This window comes from Carcharhinus amblyrhynchos, chromosome 17 (genome assembly GCF_965287045.1).
Source record: "Carcharhinus amblyrhynchos chromosome 17, sCarAmb.v2.hapA, whole genome shotgun sequence".
Lineage (NCBI taxonomy): Eukaryota > Metazoa > Chordata > Chondrichthyes > Carcharhiniformes > Carcharhinidae > Carcharhinus > Carcharhinus amblyrhynchos.
Genome location: NC_137340.1, coordinates 32,880,058 through 32,899,770, shown reverse-complemented (window position 1 = coordinate 32,899,770; position 19,713 = coordinate 32,880,058). Strand labels below are relative to the sequence as shown.

At 40.4% G+C, this 19,713-nt stretch overlaps 1 protein-coding gene across 1 annotated transcript; it reads left to right on the top strand.

The window, feature by feature from the left end:
• The first annotated feature begins 677 nt into the window (after positions 1–677).
• On the top strand, positions 678–18,578 carry bag3 (BCL2 associated athanogene 3). The gene is made up of 4 exons (XM_080205746.1): positions 678–1,014; positions 7,983–8,360; positions 8,983–9,528; positions 12,056–18,578. The coding sequence occupies exons 1-4, from the start codon at positions 835–837 to the stop codon at positions 12,746–12,748; spliced, it is 1,797 nt and encodes a 598-aa protein (XP_080061872.1). The 5' UTR covers positions 678–834; the 3' UTR covers positions 12,749–18,578.
• Positions 18,579–19,713: the final 1,135 nt, after the last annotated feature.

Here is a 19,713-nt window from a genome sequence, read left to right as displayed (position 1 = left end):
CCCTCCACAGATGCTGACGGAGCTGCTGAGTTTTTCCAGCATTTTCTTTTTTGTGACAAATAAGCTGCTTTGACAAAGTTTTTTTTCTCCTTTACTTGACTCTCTTAAAGGAGACTTCTAAAACAGCACGGTGACTCGTTGCCACAAAATACACATGATTACATTTGACTATTTGGTTCAGTTACACATATATTAAATAGACATCAGATATAGCCCTACCCATGTGATTCCTTAAATTGGACCCATATATGTTTTTTTGGAAATCCACCTTATATGGGGATACCTCATTCAACTAAAATGACACCAAACTAAGTCATTTTGTGATTTATAACCCCTTGTTTAAAATAAAGGTTGAGACCCCTCTCTGAAACTTTTACCATATATGGGTATTGTTAGAGATTAGAGATGTTTCCTTCAATGTTACAATATTTCATTCATTGATAGGAATGGGTAATCATTGACCCGCACTGGGGAAAGACTGCTTCGGCTCAACATATTAGGATAGTAAAGCACCTTCTCAACTGTAGAGAAAGCAGCAACAACCAAACAAAAAACCACACACACACACACACAGTGAGAGTCCAGTCATCCACTTTGCCAGTAACTCTGGCCCCGGGTTACTGCAGTTCGTGCACACTCATAGTTGAGGGGTGCGGCTTTTTAGCATCTCCCAATCGTCTTCACAGAGACAGAGAAGCAGCCAGAATATTCCAGCCCTGTGCAACTCGGATTGCTCACTGCCCTCGGATCAGATTCTAGAGACTCTCCAGTCCGTTCTTTTGCCCGCCCAGCCTCACTCTATAAATATTACAGCGCAGGCAGCCGTGTTGGAGAATGGCTCAGTTCACCGTTCCCGGCTTTGCCATGAAGCATTCTCCCAACCAAGCGGCCGCCAGCGACGCTCTCCCCCCGGGCTGGGAGATTAAGATCGATCCACAGACCGGCTGGCCCTTTTTCGTCGATCACAACAACCGGACCACAACGTGGAGTGACCCGAGAGTGGAGCTTCAGAAGGTCAGTGTGTGGGTGTGTGTGTGTCTCCCCTGGGTCTCCCTGCGGCTTGGGTGACAGAGCCAGTGGCTGGGGGAGGGTGGCAAGCCTGCTTCCCCGTACATTTTTGAAGGGATGTTTTAGGAGGACAAGTTCTGGAGGCGTTTTCCTGAAGCTTTATTTGAGCAAAGGGATTGCTCGGTGCACTGGCAGGGAAAGACTGCAGTGAAGTGTCATGAAAACTGATTCTCTCCAAATGTAGACCACAACCCAAGGCTAGAGGGTGCTGGGGGGGAGGGGGGGGTGGCAGTTTAAGTCTTTGCAATCAGGCTCCAGTTTGATAATGTTTCTACTGCGAATAATCAGTGCTTATTAGCAAAAAGTCATTTTTTTCTGGTACATTACCCCCCCCTCCATAATTGTACACGAATTGAAATTAAAAGAATATTAACCATGTCAAAGTTAGCCAGAAGCAAGATGGCATCTCTACATTTTCAGATATTAAATATTGTGCTTTGGATGACGCACACTGCAGTCCAATCTGATGAAACAGCGGCGGGTTAACCTTTGTAACTTTCGATCCGAGGTTTATTTAAAGCGGCCACATCTTTCAGTGTTCAATGATTCAACCTGCCTTTTGTTTTGTGGGATGGGTGGGGAGAGAGACTGGCCCGAACGGTTCAGTTCTCGAAAAGGTATAGCAGTTTAAAACTCGATTTAAAGATCCAAGGAAGATGATGCGGATGCATCTTTTTTAGATTGCATTGAATCCGCAGAGTGTCTGGGTGGACTCAACGGAGCCTGGCAGCTGGCACCTTGTTTAGCTGGCTGAGTCAGTTGTCAGGAGAAAGTTTGAGAGACGTTGGGGATCTTGTGGAGCTGCACAGCTGTCAGATGTTAAAAATGGTGCTATGTTGATGGTGACATGCGGCATAACTCGCAGGCATGTAGTGAAGTTTCTACCGTGTGAAGTAAGCAACCAGAAACTGATTTCTGTTTTTTCCAGTGCTGTGCTCATGCACTTGAAGTGTCTAAATAGGCACAATGAGTTAGTGCATAAGATAAAGCTGAATTAATTACAAAACAAAACAAAACACCAAAGACAACAGGTTTTCATTTTAGACAGATTAGACAGTGACATTTAACAAGCAGGATAAATTTAATTGATATTGCTGACTGAAAAATGAGTTGTTATACAGCTTGGTAAAACACAGTCTTAGTTTTGTATAAAATATTTTATAACAAAATAGTGGTGCTTAAAAACACAAAAGACAATGGATTTTTAATTTTAAACTGATCAGAACATAGACTACGACAGGACAAATTTAATTGACATTACTGACTAAGAATTTCGGGGACTAATAAAGAATGGCAGAATAAATGTGTGGAGTTTTGGGAATAGGGCCCGGATGGGATTGTGATCCATGCAAGTTCGATGGGCTGAATGGCCTCCTTCTGCACTGTAGGGATTCTATGATTCTATGAAATGAGTTATTATACAGTTTGATCATAAATTGAAAACATACTCTCTTAGCCTTGTATAAAATATTTTAAAATAAAATAATGATACTTAAATAATTTTGCAATAACCTATATGCTGGGGTTTCCTCTTTTCTAAAACAAAACAGCTACTATATTCTTCCATGAAGAGTATTATACACTCTGACAAACAAGGGGATGATGTACTTGAGATCACAAATGCTTTATGACCACTGTCAATGCATTTTAAAGGAGAGAAACATTACTCAAACTGGTTGAATTGGACAATATCACTTTTTGCTCTCCCTGAGGGTGGAACACATTGCTTGACTGTGATTTTCTGTGTACAGGCTCCAAGGAGCACAACTGAGCAAGTTCTGATTGTAGGTGTGCCTGAGCTTTCAAACTTTGACCTAGCTGGGAGTTATTTGTTGAACCACTGAAGCTGCTAGTTTAAAGAAAGTTTTGCTCCTAAATCACTTTAAGCAGACAGGTGTTATATTTTAGCTGATTTTCAGGAATAAAACTAATCTGAGGTCCATATTGGGAAATGAATTGCACATCACTTCATTTATCCACTTGATTCCTTTCCAAGTGTTGGGTCCACATTGGAACAATCTACTCCAATCCTATTTCTTAATCCTGTTTCTTTTTCTCCCACCTACCATTTAATAATTTTCTTCATAAGTAATTCCTTTTAAATGTCATGCTTCACTTGGATTCAGTATTTAATTGTGGTAAAGCCACAAGTTATATTTAAATAGGTACTTAGGTGAAACATCATTCTAAACCTCCTTTCTGGTTCTGGTAAATAAAAGGTACCTTTATGGTCAACAGTACTTGGATGGCAATGTGACCTACTACAGGGTATTAGAGGAAGGAATTTCTGCTGTGATTCCTCAAAGACTGAGTCACTGCTCTCAGCTTGAAGAGAGACTAAAAGGAGACATTTGCTCAGTGGAAGGGAAATTGGAATAGAATAACTGTGGATCACTCTTAAATCTAGTGGCGGATTCAAGCAACCAGCAGGGGAGTCTGGGAGCTAGGTCGTCTGCTATTATTGCTGAGAGTGATGAAAGGAACCCAGCAAGATTGAATGCGAGTGTAGAGTTAGAGTTTGCACCAACCAGGATAGCAGCATATAAATTATACATGGGTTGAGGCAAGGGAACAGAGATTGAGCTTTGCCTGGATGAGTGCAGCTCCAACAACACTCAAGAAGCTTGAGCTTGGCTTAATCAGCACTCCCATTTACAATCTTAAGCATTCACTCCTGCCACCATTGGCACACAATGGCAGCAGTCAGTGTGTACCATATACAAGATAGACTGCAGCAACTCACTGAGGCTCTTATGTCAGCACCTGCCAAACCTGTGATCCCTAGACAACCTAGCTCCCAAACTCTTCTGCTGGTTGTTTGAACCCATCACTAGATTTAAGAGTGATCCCTAGAAAAGGATAAATTAGGAGTTGGGACCATAAACTCAGTTTAGAAAGGTGGGTTTTGAGGGATTCCTTTTAAAGGTAAGGAAAGAGACTGGGGTATTTAGGCAGGTGCTTCAGACTGCAAGGTAGATAAGAAGTGAGTAGAGGGAAGGGCATAAACTGAAGCTTGAGGGTGCAGAAGAGAATATCGAACTTGTAGAAATTGTTGGAGTGAGGTGGTGTGGGAGCTGGTGGTGATAACTCAGACTCTTTTGTCGGTTCCACCACCACTCATTTAAAACATGGCAGATCTGCAGCTGAACTCAATATACCCATCTTTGTTCCACAATGCTTGATGCGTTTAGCCAACAAAAATCTATTGACCTCAGTCATGAACATTTCAGCAACACTATAACACTCATGTTCCATGTTTCCACTACCCTTTGAGTGATAAAGTGCCCCCGATTTCATTCTTAACTGGGCTACCTTTAATTTGTTGACCATGCCTTCTTGTTGTGGATTCCCCATTAGCTGAAACAGTTTTTCTTTGTTTAACTTAACAATCCATTATTTTATGTGCCTGGAATAGACCACCAATCAACCTCAACTCAATGGAATACAGGCCCAAGTTTAGGTAACCCACTTTAAACCCTTGAAAAGCTGGTATGTTTGTGGCAACTCTGTGCTGTACAATAATGGAATGTTGTAATCCACATGGGGTCTGACCAACTGAACTTCTCACAGCTTGTAGCTTTATCTATTAATAACTCAGCACAGTGAGGCCTTGAGGGATGTTTAGATAAGGACAGAGTTTAACTTGGTGCTGGAGACAGACAGGCAATGTAGCTTAGTTAAAACAGGGTGAACAGGTGTTAGTGTAGGACAGGATGTGACTGAGGTTTTGGCAAATTGGAAACAAAAGTACAACAAAAAATGATCAAAACAATTGCCTACAACTTAAAGTGTTACATGTATGTTTTAACTCATTTTTCGTGGCATGTGAACATCATTGGCTAGGCCAGCATTTGTTGCCCATCCCCAAATTGCCCTTTCTTGAACTGCTGGTGTTGGTACACCCATAGCTGTGTTTGGAAGAGGGTTCCAGATTTTTGACCCAGCGATTGTTGAAGAATGGTAGTGTAGTGCCAAATCAGGATGGTATGTGTCTTACCAGGCAACCTACAGGTAGTGGTATTCTCCTGTACGTTTTGCCCTTGACCTTCGATGAGATGGGAATCACAGGTTGCGAAGGTGCTGACACAAGAGCCTCAGTGAGTTGCTGTAGTGTATCTTGTATATGGTACATACTGACTGCTGCCACTGTGCACCAATGGTGGAGGGAGTGAATGCTTAAGATGGTAAATATAGGGTGAACATCAAGCCAGGCTCAAGCTTCCTGAGTATCGTTGGAGCTGAGCTCATCCAGACAAATGGAGAGTATTCCATCACACTTAACTTGTGCCACGCGTTAGGGACCAGATCGGAAACTCTAAGGCATATTATGCAGTTAACCTAGATCCCAACTTTATTTGACTTTGGCTTCAGTGCGAGCATGAGGTGTTTCACTCCAGGTGTGATTCTATTGACCCATCAGGAAGTTTTTAATGAAACAAACTTTATTTAACAACACAGTTAAAATATAACAGAAAGAGTTAGCATAACTTTTACCAGTTGAAATACTTACACGTGACAAGGTATAACTTTAACAGCTTTCTATGTGTTTAGTTCCAATTTAAACAATTTGCCCACAGACATAAATCCTTCTTCAGAATAAGCTAGCACAAAAACATATTGTGCACATGGATGCTAGATTTCCAGCCTTTAGTCTTCTGGACAGATGCAGAAAGACACCTGTCTCCTAACTCCCATACAGCAGCCCCCAGAGAAGATTATATCCTCATACGTCAGAACTTTAGAGAAAGAGACCTATTTCCTGGCCATCCCAGTCACCAATCTCCAGAGGGAGAAAGAGCTACTTCTCTGTAAACAACCCTAGTAAAGACTGAGCTTGTCATTGCTCTGTGAGCCTAGCCCCGTCCAGTCACATAACCTTTCTTGTTCATCAATGTAATCAAGCCCCAAAAAACAGGGGAAAACACTAAATAAACAACACTGCATTTGACCAAATTAAAACAAACATTCTAGCAATTAACATGAATTATGCTTCTGCAGCATCAACATGTAAGCGTTCCAGTTAGAGATAAAGCAGCACTGATGCACAGAACTGACTGCTAAAAACCCTGCACAAGGAACGTTACCCAAATACATTTCTTAAAGGTGCAGCATTGTTGCAATTGTAGATGTGGAGAGGCTTTGGGAAGTTAGGAGAGGAGTTACTCACCACAGAATTCGCAGCTTCTGATCTGCTGTTGTAGCAACAGCATTTGTACAGCTGGTCCAGTTATGTTTTCATAACCCACAGGATATTTATGAGGGACAACTCAGCAATGGTAATGCCATTGAATGTCAAGGGGGGAATGGTTAGATTCTCATGTCGGAGACATGTTGATTTAGTGTTTTCCCCTGTGTTGTTTCAGATTGGGGCTTCATTAACCTAATGAACAGGAAAGGTTATGTGACTGGATGGGGCTAGGCTCACAGAGAGAAACAAGCTCAGTTACTGTTTAGATTCTTTGGAGAGAAGTAGCTTTTTCTCCTACTGGAGATTGGAGACTTGGATCGGTCAGGAAATAGGCCTCTTTCTCTGAAGTCCTGCTGTTTAAGGATATATCCTTTTCTGGGGCTGCTGTCAGAAGACAGGTGTATTTCTGCATCTTCCTGCATTGCCTGACACTTGCGTGGCGTGTGTATTACTTCAGATATTCACTCTAAAAAGTATATTCTCATGATAAATCGTGTCATCTGTAAGTGCTATTTGTGCATTGAACCTCATTGTGAGCTAATGTTTAAAGCTGAACTGAGCATTGACATACTTTCAGAGGAATGAGTGAATCTTAAAGAAAGAATTTCATTAAGGACATCTGTACTCTTGACTCTTGTCATTATTGTTCAATCTAGGAGCAGTGAAAATCTTTAGAGGTGTATGATGTGATGCTTCAAAAATGTTGACTTGTCTTCCCAGTTTCCAGTAATAGTATATCTAATGGCCCAGGAAAAAATCTTAACTGTCATCTGTTATTTTTCCAGGGTGCCATGTGAAGACAAGTATATTTCACAATGTATTTTATTGTTGTTTATTGTTGTACAATAGTTAGTTATTGTAGATGGGCTAAATATGAACAATAAAGAACACAGTGAAACATATCTGTATTATTTTCCCAGAGTCTGTATACCTTAAAATACTGCAAGTTTTTCCATTCGGGACAAACATTAAATTAATTGAAAAAAATCTTTCTGAGCAAACTAAAATAATTGCTTTACCTGTTAGCATAAAACACACTTACTACATTTTTCATAAGAAGTTGTTAGATGCTTAATTCAGCATCTTATTATTAGAATCCATACAATACAGAAGGAGGACATTCAGTCCATTGAATCTGTACTGATCACAATCTCACCTAGGCCCGATTCCCATAACCCCACACATTTACCCTGCTAGTCGCCTTGACAATAATGGGCAATTTAGCATGGTTGATCAGCCTAACAGGCACTTCTTTGTGGGAGGAAATCGGAGCACTCCGGAGGAAAGCCACACAGACATGGGGAGAACATGCAAACTCCACACAGACAGTCACCCGAGGCTGGAATTGAACCCAGGCCCCGATGCTGTGAGGCAGCAGTGCTTACCACCGTGCCACTGTGTCGCCCTGAAATCTTTCAAATTATTCTAAATTGTTTTCAAATAGGCCCATAAGACAGATACAGTGTAATGAGGTACAGTATTAAAATATGTGATAAGTATTGATTTAAAAGGGAAATATTGATTAAAAGTCACGGAAAATGGGATGGATTTGTGAAATAATTCACAGACATTTTTACTTACTTTTGTCACAGTTTAATTGTTCACTTTTTTTGTGGGAGTGTGATTTTTTTTACTGGTACTGTTCTATTAGTATTTCTTTCCTATCCGGTCTTAACTATGATTAAACTGTAGCTCAAAATCCTGAATCCTTATTTTCAACTTCCAGGAAAGATCAGCTTTTTCCAATGGTCCATATCCATCAGGATATCACCAATCATCACAAGATATCCCAAAACACCGACATGGAAAGGAATTTGGCTCCACAGGCCCTCAGCTTCGTCCAGGCTATATTCCCATCCCAGTAATCCATGAAGGGGTCCCTGACCATTATCAGCAAAAATTACACCATTTACCTCAGCAGCCTGACCTGCAGAGACTCAAAACTGAAGTCAGGGCACACTCCCCGGTGCGGGCACAGTCTCCATCCAGGCTCCCAGCTCGCGCTGAGTCACCAGCTGGGTCTCCATTCGAACAGGCAGATAAACAAAGTGGACAAGCATCGACAGCTGCGACTAGCCAGGCTCCTGGCTTGCAAGGGTCAGAGGTAATTTGTCTATTTTTCTCAAGTTTCCTTTTTCACGATGAAGCTACTGTCATGTACTAGATATGAATGGCTGGACTTAGTCAGAGTCCTCTGATAAAGGGAAGAGACTGATAAATCAGGCAGCAAGAATCTAAAACCACTGAACAAAGGTAACATTTGCACACAATTTACAGAAGCTTTGCTTAATCTGGTCTGAAACCCAAGGCAAAGGTAATTTTTGATGTAACGTTCTTGTGTTATGTGGAAAATTACAAAGAAATCTCATGTTTTCCTTCCAAAAGGCTAATTGCGGATTTATTTTTAGGCTGTCATGTTTTAAAGACTAAAAATAGTCAACCCATGATGTGATACTCTTGTCTTAGTGCTGTTTGCTCCAGGTCACACCATGTTCTGTTTGGAGTTTTACATTCTTCTTCTGCATTTTAGTAGCCATGCTTTTAAGCATAACTCCTATGAAGGCAGTTAAATAAATGAAAAAAATGGAGCAAGTGTAGATCAACCTATGCTTTCATCTGTGCGATTGCCATTATTCTTTGCTTGGGTGATTGTAATGATTACATTGACAAAGCAAACCAGAAAGACTGGAATCTTTAATAACAGTACCAATCTTCCTTTATTTCAGAATTCACAGTTCCAAACCAGCCCCCAAGCATTGTTGTCTCAGCAACATGGCCGGCCAAGCTTTGGAAGTTCCCAGTTACCTTCAGGTTATATCTCTATACCTGTGATCCATGAAGGAAAAGGAGTAAAGCCAACTCAACAGGTGTATCACCCTGCCCACCAGACACAACAGCCCAGCCAGCAAACACTGCACCCTGCCCAACAGGCACAGTACCCAACTCAACAAATACATCACCCAGTGCAACAGGCAGAGTACCCGATCCAACATGCATCTCATCCAGCACAACAGGCTCAGTACCCAACCCAACAAGCATACCATTCTGGTCCACATGTACAGTATCCTTCGCAGCCAACTGAGTGCACTTTCCAGCAGCAGCCAGTTGCCTACAAGGTTTCTCCTGAAGACTGGGGAACAAACAGAGCTGGGGCACAGTCACCACGAAGAATGGCTCAGAAGGGAGCATCGAGTCGCGACAGCTCTCCAGCCCGTGTGACTTCACATGCTCGGCCACAATCACCCATGTGGACCAGCGTGGACAAACCACAGGTAAGTTGGTGTGTTTTTGATAAGTACGATGTTGTTTGATTGTAGAGCAATAATAATAATGTGCAAGAACATATTTAAAACGAAACCCTTATTTAAAAACACTTGAACTTGAAATCACTGGAGAAGATTGAACAGGTCATTGGCTGTTTTGCGAACTGGGGAAATGGCAGTGCCAAGAGATCAGCTCAGTTAGGCTGCTACAATCTCACCAAAAAAAAGACACATGGTGAAATGAATGCTTTAAATTTAGGATGACTGCATTGATTGGATCGCATTGTGCTTACAGTAAGCACCCTGATCATCAGTAAAGATTGTTGCAAGTCAGTTAGTTCCTGACATGATGCAGTGAAACATGAGTAAAACTATAACTTTGCGTTACAGTTGTAACGGTCAGCATTTCATTATAGATTTTAATTATTGGCAGCAAAATACGAAAATAAATTTCTGCGCTGATGGACTGTCAGATCACTTTGAAACTTTGCAAGACATTTTCCACCCCAGAGTACTTACTAAGCACAATGACTTCTTACATAAAGGAAACAGCGTTTAGAGTTTCTCTGTTGGGAGGCTTGTTACAAGAAACAGAGAATAACTATAAGTGAAAAACTTTCAGGGTACAAAGGGGTTCCAAATGGGATAGTTAAATGGAGAAGCTCAAATGAGAGTGCCTTTTCTATTTTTAATCAAAACCTTCAAAAATGGAAGATGTGGTAACAATCAGGCGCGCGTGTGTGTGTGTCTGTTTCATGGAAGTTGTATAGTGGGTTAAACAACAACGTTATATGGACATTTAATAATACGTCTGTGACTAAATGCATCAGATCATCTGTCGCTTCCCTCCTCTGATGTTGCAGAGGTAAAATCAGTTTCTGTGTCATAGAGACGTAGGTTTAATTCCCAGCCTGTGACTAGGATGGAATTTTGTGACCTCGTTCAGGCGAGATCATAAAATCCTGCCCAAGGCCAATGAAGATTTCTGTTCTGTGAGCAACGCCTGCCCCACGAGGTGGTAAAATTCCGGCCAGTATCAGCTGCACAGCAGTGAGAACTCTGCAGATCAACATCTACCTTGTTGGTGCAAAAGATATAGAAGATACAAGTCAGATGCATTGCATATTGCTAAATAATGTTCATTGGAAGGATATTATAGCACCAAGAATAAAGGTGCAGAGATGAACAACAAAGTCATTCAAATTAAGTTTCAGGAACCCCAAGTTATCAAGAAAAGTCTTTAAAAAAAAAGCATCTTCAAGAAAGAAAAAATACTTTTGGAGATCTGGATGAAATCTTGACAATTATAAATAAGATTGACAATCTTGATTCAGGCAAATTTTTCAAGATGGCTAAGACTCTTCCACTCAGAAAGGAAACCAGAACAAGAGGGCACAGCCTCAAAATAAGGTGGTGGTGGTGGGGGTGGTGGTTGCTGCAGTTTAGAACAGAGTTGAGGAGGAACTTCTTCACTCAAAGGGTGGTGAATCTCTGGAATTCTCTGCCCGTTGAAGTGGTGGAAGCTACCTCGCTGAATATATTTAAGTCACGGGTAGATAGGTTTCTGACAGACAAGGGAATTAAGGGTTAAGGGGAGATAGCGGGAAAGTGGAACTGAGCCACGACAGATCAGCCATGATCTTATTGAATGGCAGGGCAGGCTCGAAAGGCTAGATGGCCTACTCCTGCTCCTATTTCTTATGTTCTTATGTTGACTCAAATATCAGGGGTCACAGGTTAAAAATTAAGAAGCGAGAAGGAAGCATGGGAAGACAGCCAAATTTATTTTGTGTAAAGTGAGAGGCACTTGAGGAATAAATCAGCAGGAAAGGCGATTGATGCTGTTGGGAATGATTCCAAGACTGGGTTGAGGAGAATGGTGAGAGGACAGATAGGGCTGAATGGATTAGTTGTGTTCAGTCACCTTTAATTGTAGGAAGTTGGAACAACTGCACAGAAAATTTCAGAAATTGTGGAAATATACAATGCATTTGGAAAAAAGTAAGCATTAATTGGCAAACAGTATGGTCTGACCTCATAGAATCATAGAATCCCTACAGTGCAGAAGAAGGCCATTTGGCCCATCAAGCCTGCACTGACCACAATCCTACCCAGGCCCAATCCCCATAGCCCCATGCATTTTCCCTAATTAGTCTCTGTGACACTAAGGGGCAATTTAGCATGGCCAATCAATGTAACCCACACCTTTGGACTGTGTGGGGAAACTGGAGCACCCAGAGGAAACCCACATAGACATGGGGAGAATGTGCAAACTCCACACAGACAGTGACCCAAGCCAAGAATCAAACCTGGGTCCCTGGCACTATGGGGCAGCAGTGCTAATCACTGTGCCATCGTGCCATTCTTCTGCAGCTATGAAACTCAGAAATCCAAAAACAAAAAGGCATAAATCACAAATAGTTTACAGGTGGTCAGATTCCCCAAAATTAGTCAATATAAATGTAGCAATGAAAGTATAAAAGTACTGCATATGTTGAACTAATTACCCAAATTCCCCTTCCCCCATCTATTATAGGTTACTCAACAACGAACACAGCAGCAAGAGGCACCCAGGGTGCAACAGGAGAGCAAAGCTTTTGTGTCGGAGCACCCTGCAGCCTATATCCCAGTTCAAGTCACAAGACAACAACAACAACCACAGAAGTCTTCGCCTAAAATTGAGAGGAAAACTCCATCCCCTGCAAAGAGCACCACCCAGCAAGAAGAGGGTGTTGCCCCTGAAAAAAAGCCTGTAACCAGTGACGAAGCTCAGATGCACCCTGGACTGGTAAAAGTAGAGAAAATTCTTCAAACGGTCTCCAGGCTCGAGGAAGATGTAAATTTGTATGAAGGCACGGGAACTGATAAACACTATCTGATGATTGAAGAGCTGCTGACCAAGGAGCTGCTAGCCCTTGACTCAGTGGACCCTGAGGGTCGGGATGATGTGCGACAGGCCAGAAGAGACGGTGTTAAGAAGGTTCAGAACCTTCTAGAACAGTTGGAACAGAAAGCCAGCACGGGCCCAGAAGCCAAAAGCTTTCCTGAACCTCAGCCAGGAATAACTGAAAAATCAGCCCAAATGGATATTACAGAAGGTGACAAAAAGTGCACCACAACCGATACACCAGAATCAAAAATGGAAACTGACCAAAGTGAAATGAACCCAAGAAGTGAACCTGGTGATGCTGGCAACGTTAAAGACGTTTCTCATACTAATGAACATTAGTCCATTAATATCAGAAGTGCATCCACCAGTCATTTTATAAATTGCATTAAGATGTTTTATGAATGCATGCCATCAAGAGGCTTTTTTTGTAGTTTTTGTGTTCCAGTATTATTTATCTGCAGTCTTGGAGAAAAAATCACGAACAATGGATATCGGTTGAGCCATGCAAGTCTTTAATTATTTGTAATCAACTTTGAAAAAAAACACATTCACCTTGCTGAAGAACGGCTAAACACATGTTAAGCACGTCTCCCTGTGCTTTGCATTGTTTTCTATTTGTTATCTCCTTTACAATGAATCTAGTCAAAAGTACGAACTTGTGCCACATGATGGTGAGTTAGAATGCCACATAAGTTACCAGAGTACCTATTTAAGTTATAAACATTAAGTGATGCCTGTGAAGTAAATTTCAGTTTAGTCACTGTTGGGCACTTTATGAACAAATATATTAAAACATGTAAGATACTGATTGAGTAGAATAATATAGATAAAGGTTTCTATATGCTACAGAGAAAGCAATAGATTCACATTGCATTTGCATTTTGTGCAGTATGTCCTGTAAGCGGTAAGAATCAGAGTTAATCTGAAGCTTACATATGTTGCTTCCAGAGAGTAAGCTTGCTTACGAAAAGAAATGGATTTTAAAATGCAGGGAACCTTGGTTTAATTTTCAAACACTTTTAAAATATATCACGTTCCAATCTTTCCTTCAAACTGCAGTCCAGTTGCAGATGTTTATTAATGCTTTTGGGCAGAAGTTCAGTCTACCTGATCGTCCATTTTGTTTGCAAATGGCATTGACTGCCACTCTGGATCCGATTCCTGCCTGTCGTACAGGCAGGGACAATGCAGAGTATAGGTCAGTGACATTTGTTTCAATCAAATGTCAGCCAGAATTTAGTGTCACCAACAAACTTTCAGGGTTCTGTGTTAAGTACGGTCTTTTGTAATGGGAATTGTTTAATAGCTGCATTTGAAGCTGGAATATATGCTTCTAGGGCACTGGAGTGTCACTTTACATTGCATTATAAGTGCCATTGGTTCAAGGGTATGAGAAGATGGATCACAATGTTTTCTCTAGCAATTACATAATTTTAGGTAATTTGAAAGATGTATTACACTAATATTTACTTCTCTATATGCTGACTTCAGAGTAAGAACTATCATAACTTTATACATTATTCCCAGTCCTTATATGAATCTTCATTTTAAGGAAGTTGGCAAAAAGATGAGAGTATTCAACATATTTTGAAACAATTATTGCCTGAACCAATATAACCAAAGACAGAAATTTAGGGTTTGGTTTTAAATCATAAATTCGCTCACTTTTTTTCTTCCCCATCTTTGAGGATTAGTGGGAGGGGTGGTGGAAGGAGTCCTGAGTTGATTATTAGCCTGTTGAACTGCGTCATCAACAGTTACCTCTATGCCAACAAAGTCCTGACATTTGTCTGGCTGCTATCCCTGAGCCACAAAACCTCCCAGAAATCAAATAATAAAAAATAATGAAAGTGCAACTGGAATATTGTGGAGCCTCGACTTTTTTTCGACGAGGAATTGAGCAGAAGATTAGTTAAAATGGAGCAGGGGACTTGACCCATTCTCTTCCCATCTCAATCTGGCTGATCACAATTTTAAATTGCAGGTAACAAAGGTTTGCTTCCAAAGTTGACAAGGTACTCTACAAATATGCAGATCTGGTTTGGAACCAAATTTGCAAATTTAGTTGAGGCATTGATGGGGGAAAGTCACGACGAGATCAGCCAAGGCTAGAAGAGGCCCAGTAATTTAAGTTATTTATTTTCTTCTTTCCATGTGAGCCAGGATGATGGTCCGATAGTAACAAGAGAAACAACTTTAGAAAATTCAGAGGTTTGAAGAAAATGTCAACTTATTTGAAGGAACTCTAGGCCCTGAAAGGAAACTTTTGGCCTCTCCTGCTTGTTCCCACCCCTCTTCCAATACATCTATCCCCTTAGCCTCTGATCTCTGGCCATTGCCTCTGACCGGCACAATTATAACAGTCGGGCAGTTGTTTCTCACTAAATTCTGGGCCATTTTGGTCAGGAAGTTGACGAGCAGAATGCAAACAAGGCCCATGATCAGCCAAGGCTGCCTGCTGCACTCCCAAGCTAACTGGCTATTCACTTTTGCTGCTTTCCGAATGGATGGGGATGGGGGAATGTAGAGGCCTTTCTCTCAGGTTACGAGACCCCTTTTTAATTTGATCACACTAGGAAGATAGGAGCAAACATTTCCAGCTCTTATGGAGAGATGCATGGTTAATAAGTGCACAACCATTTAAAAAGTAATATGTATTACTATTGAATTAAAATGTCTTGACAGGAATTGTTTTACACACACATTTATTCTCAACCGCATGATGCAATGTCATGAATCACATCAGAATGCACAGTCATGCTATTTGCAGGTGCTGCAATTGTAATGCATTTGGCAGATGACTCCTCTCCCATCCCAGACAGAAAGGTCTAGCCAAAAATCTCTAAATGGAGACAGTGCCTTTTTTAAAAAAGAAACCAACTCTGTTTTTGCAACATGCAGCACAGTAACTTTTCCATTTAGTTTTCATACTCGGGCTGGAATGATGCCGCAAAATAGAACTACGTGTTAGTTGTATTAAATTAAGATTAAGTACATGCAGGTGGAGGGCATTGATTGGATGGTTGCCTGAACACATGAAGAGACACTTATTGACACTGATAGATGGGCAGAGTTAGGAACTATTAACTTCTAATGTTCTACCCTTGTGAATAAATTTAAAATTGCTTAAAGGCTGCCTTCTGGTGTCTGACTTTACCAACTGGCTATGAGGAGTTTAACATCACATGTACATTCAGACAACTAACTTGACAGCACTTCAAAGGCTTAAACCTTCCAAAGTCACAATTCATAGCAACTGTGCAGTTAAAGAAAAAGCGCTATTTCTAATTTACTGTGTGTCAATTTATTCTTTGTAAGCTGGTTTAATGCTTTATCTTAACTATCAGGAACTATGTCAATGTAGTGCAGTTGCACAGATGAATTTGTTTAAAATTGTTTCCCCCTTGCCCAATTAACAGAAGTCCTACCATTTCATTTGAAATAATTCATCATAAGCTGAAATGAAAACAGCAAATGCTGGAAATATCCAGCAAGTCAGGCAGTACCTGTGGAGGAGAGTTAATGATTTGAGCTGATGATCTTTCATGGGAACTGAAAACATAATGTGGGGGCGGTTACAAAGCTGAGGAGATGTCCGTGACAGGATGGAAGTAGGTAGGAAACCGTGAGTGACTAAAGGTATGATGGTGCAAGGCAAAAGGGGATCATCATAGGACAGGAAAAGAAACAAAAGATGGGTCAGAAGGAGTTGCAAATATGAATAGCAGAATCATTATCAGTAACTACCATCTGAAAAAATGAGGACAGTGATTATGATCTGAAATTGTTGAACTCAGAGTTGAGCTTAGAAAAAGGTAAAATGCCTAATCAAAAGATGAGGTGCTGTTCGTTGAGCTTCAGTTGAGTTTCATCGAAACAATGTACGAGGCCAAGGATAGAGAGGTTGGTTCTTCACCATAACCTGAAATGCTTTGAGCTGCTTAGAAAATGTGCTAATGGACATCATGTACAAATGCCACTGAGAGAAAGGAGCACCAGGCATATCCACAATATTCAATGTACTATCTTCCCTGTCTTAATTTGGAATGATTTCTCTTGGCCTTGGTGGGGTCATTTAACATGAGTACACTAATAGTTTAGATTTCCTTGCGTACAAAATAGAAAATGAAGGCAGAGATTAAACATAAATTTCAAATACTGGAAAAATAAATAGAATTGTCATAAAGGTGGGTTAACATTTTAGGTAGTCTGATGAACTGAAGTACCAGAAACTTTGAACCCAGGTGATGATTAATTGCTATGTATTTTGAGAAAAATAAAGGCATCACAATATATTTAAAATATTTGTACCCTCAGCATGAAACATTGGCAATACCCAAATAATAATAGTGTTTTATTGACTATCATCATGATTTTAGATTACACAATTTGGGCTTGTACTCACTGGAGCTTAGAAGGATGAGAGGGGATCTGATCAAGGTATATACATTTTTTAAAAAAGGATTGATAAAGTAAATGTTGATCAAATTTTTTTTCTTGTGGGGCAATCTCAAACAAGAGGTCACAGGTATAGGTGGCGAAGCGATAGATTTTAAACTGAGATGAGGAGGATCTACTTCTTGCAGAGGGTGGTGAATTTATCCCTCAAAGCGCAGTGGAATCTGAACTGTTGAATGGTTTCAAGAGGATGATAGACATATTTCTAATCAAAAAAGGAAAAGAGGAATATTGGAATCAGGCGGGGAGGTGGATTTGAGACCAGGGAGAGATGAGCTATGATTTGTTTGAATGGCAGAGCAGATTCAAAGGGTTGAATTTGCCTACTTCTGCTCCTAGTTATGTTCCTATGTATTCTGAGGGCAAAAGAACAAGCTTCATTTAAATACCACTTTTCATCTCCTACAGGTGACATAAGTTACCTCATGGACAAGTTAGTACATTTGAAGAGTAGCCATTACAGTGACTTGTGCACAGCAAGGCTCCACACCCAGCAAACAGGCAAATGGCCATAATTTAGTGGTGAACAGATAAGCCTTGGCAAGAACACTGGGACAGCTCCCTTACTCTTATCTGAATACTGCTTTGATCTCTTTCATGCCCATTTGAACAAGCAGCAATGTGGCCTTGGTTTAATAACTCATTTGAAAGAGGCCATCTTCAGATGTACAGCAGTTCGTCAGTATTATGCTGATAAATTTGACAAGGCTGTTGTTTATAAATATTCATGCCAGATTGATTTTTGACATTTTTTATTCTGATGTTTAATCTGACCTTCCAGTTTTTATAATGTTTTTAAATTGTTTTAGACTTCACTGCAAGCTCAAGGCCAAGGTTAGTTCTTAATATTTCAATGAATAAAGTTGTTGCAGTAATGAGATTGCAGATATACCTCTCTTGCCATAGTGTTAAAAATAACCGAGGACTCAACAGTCTGATTTATAACATGCTTGTCGAATAATTTTACATGCACACGACTATCTATCTTATGCTGACTGTATGCAAAAACCAGCATATATTTTCATTTCTGTGCAGAATGCTATCTCTTTGAAAACAAATCCATTACACTTTTTAAACCAGTGACCTGTTCTTTTGGAATGAGTTTCAAGTTACCCAAGCAAAAATGTATACTAGTTTGTTTGATTTAAATTTCCTGAGCACTCACAAATTGTAGGCAAATTTGAAAATGTAGCAAATGTTTCTTAATAGGAAGATTCATGCAGTAAAGCACGATGCAGATGATTGTTGCTGTTAAGGAATAGATGATATGGGCACATATCTGTCTGCGGAAATGTTTATAGCCATGACAACAGAGAGTCTTGAATACAATTGTGCCGCATTTTGAAAGACTATCAACTGAAAGGTGTAGTTACATTTATAAATGGACTCATCCTCAGTATGTGCCAAATTTATTTCCCTAAACATTGTTTACAGTCGCAAACAGTTGGAAGTGAAATTCATAGGTACTGTGTTATTTGGCATCTTGAAGCAGACTTTATCACTGACTTGTTTTATAGGAACAGTTTTCTTTCAGACATCAATGAGTGTATACCATGTATATCAAAATAGTAATGAATGCACTATGTATCTGCACTTAAATAACACCAAAAATTTGCATTAACTCCTGGTGTGGATTCTATATGTATTGCTGCTATGTCACATAAAGTAACTGGTACGATGTATAAATGTAATAAAGCTATGTTGAGTGGAATGCAGGGCTTGAGTTATTTTTGGACACACAGGTCTAATGGAAAGTACTGGAACATTCATGGAGTCTCTGTAACAAATGCCTTACCCTCCCTTCCCAAGCAAATCAGTACTTCATGAACTGGAAATGTTTTCTGATTCAGAACAAAAATAATTAGTGATAAATTTAAGCTAGTATACTTGAACTTCAAATTGATGTAACATTTGATTTTTTTAATACGGTGCATGTAAGCTCAATCTAACGCAAATCATTTTAGATTCTAATTGGGGCAGCACGGTGGCACAGTGGTTAGCACTGCTGCCTCACAGCATCGGGGACCCAGGTTCAAATCCTAGCTTGGGTCACTGTCTGTGTGAAGTTTGCACGTTCTCCCTGTGTTTGCTCCGGTTTCCTCCCACGTGCTGATTAGGTGCATTGACCCGAGCAGGTGCTGGAGTGTGGCAACTCAGGGAATTTCACGGTAACTTCATTGTGGTGTTAATGTAAGCCTACTTGTGACTAATAAATAAACTCTTCTCAACTCCTAAGTACATTTCAGTGAATTGCAAATGCAGTAATTTGCTACACTGATTACAACCTTCACTTTGGTTTGACTTGTTAGACAAAATGTTACATGGTTTTCAGTAAGTAATGTGACTCCCAGAAAATGCTGCTGATATTTTTATAAAGGTGCAGGTGTTGTTTCATAATGATTTGGGAGTTTGCAATGCTGTATAAATGAAAACATTTTTGGTAGTTCTGTACACCGACAAGCTTGAGATTGATCCATGTGCAGAAAATGTTTACACTGTCTGCACAGTGGGGAAAATTACATTTGACTCCCCAGGTCTTCTCTCTCTGGGTAAAGTGCAGCAAGAGGAAAGGCCCATCAGCAAATCACCCTAATTTTCTGAGTTGGCGAACTGTCTAAGGTCTGAGAATGGAACATTTGAACAATTGGCCTGGTTCATCTCAAGCGGTGAGTCTTAATACTTTGCTGCCAATGTATAGTGTCAGTTAGTACTGCAATCAAAGTAGCTTGGCAAGAATGGAGACACTGGAGGTAATTTTAGCCAAACCGACCAGAGATAGAAGCTCAGCTCAAAGATGAATAGGATGTCAGGGATTACAGACAGCCCGATTCAATCTGAGATGCTCA